The sequence below is a fragment of the Gavialis gangeticus genome, unplaced genomic scaffold (genome assembly GCF_001723915.1).
Source record: "Gavialis gangeticus isolate Ggan-Ray unplaced genomic scaffold, GavGan_comp1, whole genome shotgun sequence".
In the NCBI taxonomy this organism is placed as follows: domain Eukaryota; kingdom Metazoa; phylum Chordata; order Crocodylia; family Gavialidae; genus Gavialis; species Gavialis gangeticus.
In genome coordinates this window covers 9,264,133-9,270,448 of record NW_017728995.1, presented here as the reverse complement: position 1 = coordinate 9,270,448, position 6,316 = coordinate 9,264,133, and the positions used below count along the sequence as shown (strand labels likewise).

At 42.2% G+C, this 6,316-nt stretch overlaps 1 protein-coding gene across 1 annotated transcript in view; it reads left to right on the top strand.

Annotated features, from left to right (window-relative positions):
- The window catches only part of IFT80 (intraflagellar transport 80), a 179,819-nt gene that overhangs the window by 89,663 nt on the left and 83,840 nt on the right, over positions 1-6,316 (top strand). The window contains exons 6-7 of the mRNA XM_019503222.1: positions 1,832-1,921; positions 2,730-2,867. Coding sequence (XP_019358767.1) covers positions 1,832-1,921; positions 2,730-2,867 — 228 coding nt within the window. The remainder of the gene's footprint in view (positions 1-1,831; positions 1,922-2,729; positions 2,868-6,316) is intronic.

Here is a 6,316-nt window from a genome sequence, read left to right as displayed (position 1 = left end):
CAATTTACTCACAATTAGAGCAGTTTACTGGGCAGTAAGCATGTGCATATGTGAGCAGAAGTAAGTGTCAGAGGGGAAGGAGCCTACTTGATCTCCCCCAGATTTATTTTCCCTGCTGTAGCAGTGGGAAGGTCACAAATTCAAGGCAATAATCTCTGATAATTCTCTGATTTTGACCTGGAAAATCTCTGATTTTGACCTGGAAAATTCTAACTAATGTATAATTTTTCCATATATAGAATCTAATTATTAGTGTGTCATCTTATATACAGTAAATATAATATTCTTGTGGGAGAGTGGAGATTTCAGTTTTAGTGGACTGACTGACTGACTGGCTTGCTTTCTTTCTTTGAAATGTGGACCATTTCTACTAGTTGAGCCATCAGAAACAAAAATGGAACTTTATATTATTCTGAGTCCTATATAGCATTTGGCACTATTTCCTAAAGATTCAAAAATACTGCATAATTCTAGAGGTCTTAAACATGTTACTTTTTTTTCCCTCTTAATGCCTTACTGTTGGATTTATTGAAGTGGGGGAGTCTTGACTTTCTGAAAGTATAGAGATACAAAAATAATCCCAATATTATATTAAACTTTCTGGAACATTTCTAACTTTTTTTGCAACGTGATATTTGGTACAAGTAGTGGTACAACGTGGTATAAACATTTTATTGACAGTGAGTTCAAGCAGTTTTTATAGAGTATTTGTGAGGAATACTCAGCTCCTAAACAAATGCTGGTAGAATATTTTACTGACTCTGCAGCTGCTTTTCTTTTTATGATATATAGAGAGTTCATATTTGGGGAGAGAAAACAGGATAAACTTTATTTTGTCATTTAAAAAAGTGGGGGGAAGAGGTTTGAAGATGCTCAAACATTTTGAACATTGTGAGTAGTTTCAGTGGAGATGCATTAATAAGCTAAATTCTGGTGATGTTCAAAGATGCGTGGATACCCCCTCCGGAGATGTGGTGTGAGAGAGAGATTATCAGTAATTTTGAAAGCGAATGTTGGTAATATATTTGGTCTTAATATGAAAAAACAAGATTAATATGCAGTTTTATGACCAAACTCTCATAAAAACTAGGATTTTTTTGTTAAAAAATTTGTTTAAAGTTCATTATATTAACTGGAAAAATGGGTTCTTGGTGATCATGTGTGTAGGTATTGTCTTGTTAGTATTATGGCAACACCAAAAGCTCCCACTCAATACTGAAGTTGGATTACACACTGTTCAGTAGATCTGTCTAATTGCCTGCACATACACTCAATAGCAGGAGCCCCCTGTGGTTCAGTGGTAGAATCTTTGTCTAGCACATAGGAGATCTGGGTTCAATTCCCAGCTATGGAGGCACCAAGCATCTGGATTCAGTCTGCTCTGTGGATTCTGTCTTGGTTGCCTAAAGTGAAGCTGAAAGGTCTGGGCAGCCTCTACTCCTCCAAAAATTCCTCCCTAGTCATATGCATCAAAGGTCTGGGTGGCCCACATGTACACACAGTGATCCAGGAGGATCAATGGTTGCCACATCCAGTAGCCCTACAGCTTCTGAACACTTTTTTTCTCCAAACAGAGAGTGAAATTCACAGCATTTATTTGAGGATCATGTTAAAAGATGCTTTACTGGTAAGTTATCAGTAAAGTAGCTTCAAATTGTCTTGTAATTCCTTTCAGAAGAGACAGCATCTGCTGTTTTTTCAGCACTAAGCACAAATGAAACACAGTCCATATTGGGACCTATGAATGGTTCTTAAATATAAATAGTAAGAACTAAAAATAATATTAAAAGCAATTTCCCAGTTTAAGTCTGTACTTATTTTTTTCTCCCAGTGGAAAGCCCATGATGGAGTTATTTTAAAAGTTGATTGGAATTCAGTCAATGATCTTATCCTGTCTGCTGGTGAAGACTGTAAATACAAGGTGTGTATTGATTAAATTATTTAAACACCTTTAAATAGGAGTTGCTTAACAGTGTAAGACACTACTGGCTTTCTCCAGTTTTCACAAGACTTTCCAAGCTTAAAACTAATTAGGTATAAAAATGGTGAAAATATTTAAAGAATAAGCCAGAAAAAGAATAGGTAAGATTTTACACAAAAAATCCTTACAGAACTAAACAAAGGAAAATGGAACATGCAGAAACTGAAGAAAGAATTAAGACTAAGAACTTGAGAAAAATTCCTAGTTGATAGGGAAACACCATTTATCCTATTTTAGCTAAATAAAAGTAATTTGCTTTGGAGTTGTTTACAAGGCATTCTGCTGTATGTTACTGATAGAGGACATGTGTTGTGTTTTATCCCTTAATTATGAATTTATTTTAATTTAATTTTGATAATTAGGATAACAATTATTTTTGTAGTATACTCACCAAATAGGAGAAGATGGAGAATAATGTATTAAAATAGTTTAGAAATATGATTGTCACTCATCAGAGCATTTGTTGCTGTTAAAATCTTGAAAGATGATATTCAGAAGAAAGGCTCATCCTGTACTCCAAATATAACTTTAATGGGCCTTTTTTTTGCAGAGTATACAGGGTTTGGCTCCTGTTCTAGATGTTTAAAAAACAGTTAAATTAATTTGCTGTCTGGTCTAGCTAATGGCTGAAATGGACCAGATAGTTCTGCAGCTTTTGAAATGCGATAAAATTGGAAAATGATACTTCTAAAATAATAATGGCATGTCCAGAATAAATTCAGACAGTAATTTATATTTTCTTTCTGAGGTATGGGATAGTTATGGTCGTCTACTGTACAGTTCACAGCCTCATGAGTATCCTATAACTTCTGTTGCCTGGGCTCTGGATGGAGAATTATTTGCTGTAGGATCTTTCCATACTTTACGTCTATGTGATAAAACTGGGGTAAGTAGCAATTCTGAGAGAACAGGTGGGATGTTATGCAAATTTATTAATGATATGTTAAATGCTCCTAGGAATATACACACGCAGACACACATTTTAATTGGTTCAGAATAGTTCTGGCTTTTGGTATCTTTTCACTGAATGCCTGTGGCTAAGATTTGTCATCTTGGTCTTTTTGTTGTGTTTTTTTTAATGGTGTTTTATGAACACTTTAGAGCAGTGGTTCCCAAACTCTGACAGACTGAGTACCGCCTGTTTGAAAAGACAGAGCCTTAAGTACCACCAGCAATTTTTTCTTATGCATATGTAACAGACTATATATTAAAACAACATCAAAACATTTAGTAATTATAAAACATTGTTTTATCAGTTATGGTAGCCATATAAGACAATTGAGAATTGCAAAAAAAGACAGTGTAAACCAGGGGTAGGCAACATTTTTGGCTGGAGTACTGAAAAAACGGCAGTGTGTAGCCTGTAAGGTGCTGGAGTACAGGCACACCAGAAAAACAAAACTGGAGCAGAGGGTACACAGCTGGAAGCACCTGTATTAACATAATTAATAATCCCCGGGGCAGGGGGTCGTACCTGATGATCTGTTTCGGTCCCTTCTAACCCTAAGCACTATGAGAATCATAAATGGTGCTTCTTTTTTATCTTTTTAACAGTAAATACCAGGTTTTCTAAAAATTCTAAACCTGGTGTCAATAAATAAAACTTCATTTACTACCTTTGTTCTTATGTATTCTTTTTTGTTAAGCATGTTGTGATGAGAGGAGGGGGAAGAGAGAGAAGAAGAGAGGGAGGGAAGACGGAGAAGTAGAGAAAAGAGAGAGGAAGAGTGGGGGAAGGCACTGAAGGCAGGCTGGCCCAGCCGGGCCCTTGGGAAGGTGGCAGCCAGAGGAGAGAGGGGGCCGGGCAGGTAGTGGGGGCTGCCCCAGGGCTGTGCAGACTCTGGCTGCAGCAGGGGTGCTCAACGGCACCAGAGTTGGGGTCCAGCTTGGGTCACACAGCTCCACGGGCATGGGGCACAGCCACCCTGCCCACAGGGGAATGCTGCCTGGCCGGGGCGGGACTCCAGGCTCTGGGGGGCTCCTGGCTCTGCCTGTGTGTGCTGGGCGCAGCGCAAGCAGAGTGGAGGCCCCTGGGCCACAGCAGGAACTCCCTGCGTGGGATGCTATGTGCCTGCCACCACCAAGCGAGCAGAGGCACTTGGCCAGTATGCAGTACGCACATGACATTCTGCACAGGTCCATAGGCAGTGGGGGGAAGGGGCTGTGCACACTCTGGGGCAGACATGGGGGGCATGTGTCACCCAAACCCAGGTGGCTGCAGGCTGCGTACTGCGTGCTGGGCTCTGCACTGTGCTGCTGCTGCCACTGCCTGCGGACCTGTGCGGGAAGCCATGTGCATGCCATGCACTGGCTGAGTGTCTCTGCCTGCCCAGCAGTGGCAGGCATGTGGTGCCTTGCGGAGGTCTGGAGGCAGCGCCATGTGATGCAGAGCCCAGCGTGCAGTCTGCCTCCCTCCACACACAGATCCAGGGGGGCACATTCCCCCCCCCATGCCTGCCCTGGGGTGCACACATCAGAGGGAGCCCCCCACATCACTGGAAAGGCCCAGGCCACCTTTGTGGCAGCCCTGCCTTGGGGATAGATTGAGCTGGCCTGAGGGGAGAAAACCCCTAGGGAGCAATAGGCTGCTGCTGTTGCCTCTGAAGCCACACGGGACACCGTGCTGCCAGGCAGACAGAGGATGCAGTGCAGCCCGTACGCAGTAGGCACATGGCATTGCACGAAGCTCCCAGGCCAGAAGCAGCTTGGTGCAGAGCTTAGCGTGCAGTGGCAGCCCACCTCTGCGCCATGCATAGATCCCACTACCTGCCCTGGGGCCCTGTTCACCCCAGCCCTTGCCCCCCTACCTCCTTCATCATGGGGTCCTTGATCTGCCGCCCCTCCCCCCAACAAACTGGGTGTTGTGTTCCTGGCTGTATGCAGCAGGCTGCTGCTAGGCTCTGGGTGTGTGCAGCCCCTCCCCTCCAGCCTTCTGCATACCACTTCCAGGTCGTCTGGGTACCACTGATAGTACGCATACCACAGTTTGGGAATCACTGCTTTAGTTTTATGTAGGATAAACTTCCTTGGTTACATTTTGTCCTTCATGATTCCACCTCATCTCTGATTATTACATCCTAATTATTTTGCTTGTGAACTATATTTTGTGGATGCCTTACAACAGGAGGACCAACCTGCAGCACATGTGCCACACATGGCACGGGCACCCCGTGTGTGGCACACGGCAGAACCAAGAAGGAACAGGGAACTACAGGAAAGTAGCAGATAGGGCAGGGGAAAGGTATCAAAGTAGTACTTGGAAAGCATGAGGCTTAATTTGTAGCTGCCAAAAAGTTGTCCCCACTGGTTTCCAAGTTTGGTGTGCAAAATCTCCTTACGATTTAGAAGAGGCTTCCCCCCACCCTCCTTCAAGAGTAGTAACCCCAAAGGAGTTTCACTCTTGCATTTCACTTTTCTGTAGCTAGTTAGAAGCACAACTTCCCTAGCTAAAAGTGGTCTTTCCTTTTCTGTGAGGCAATGGTATCAGTAGCACGTCGTGTAAGGTTCTTTCACCCAGACATTTGTGCATTTGTCTATTACCACTACAGTCATCCTTTAGAACTTTTTCATCATTGCATCTCAGTTGTGGGGAGAGAATGATGTCTATGAGGAAGATACCATGGTCTCTTCTTGGACTCTCAGCTTTTCATTCCAACTATGTTGTTGCCCTAGTTTTTTCAGCTAGTCCAGTTAAAACTATATTTAATAGAGTTTCATGTGCATTTTTTAGTATTCTAAACTAGGTAGCTCTAGAACACTGACTGACCTGATTGCCTTTGTGGATTTCCTGTGCTTCTGCAGCCTTTGGTTCAGATATTATCAGTATGTCACATCAAGCCTCAGCAACACAGGGCTATTATTGTCTGTCCCTCCCACCCCCCTCCAGTGCTCTTTTCTAGTTTTATTTTGCCATTTTTCACTTAATTTAGTATTACAAAGCTTATGCTTTGGGACATGGCTTTGTTCACAGTGCACACTGCTAGTGTTCAAAACATTCATCCGACACATTAACACTTTCCAGTTTTGATTTGAGATATATTTTTTGGCTCATTAATTTAGTAGACACCTGACATTTCAAGCATATTTTTTCACATATTTCTTTATTTCAAGAAGCCATTCTTTGCTTTAATCCTAAAAGTCATCACACTTGACCAACTAGTTTTTTCATTGGTCCAGTAGATTCAGCTCACCACTGTTCTGGGCTAGTGGACTGCCATGTGTTGAATCATTGTTCTTTAAAATATAACTTGTTCTCAGTTTCTTGATGCACCAAGATGATCTACTAAATTCCATCCTCACTGAAACATTTAGAAGAATACTGGCCACAGGAAGCAC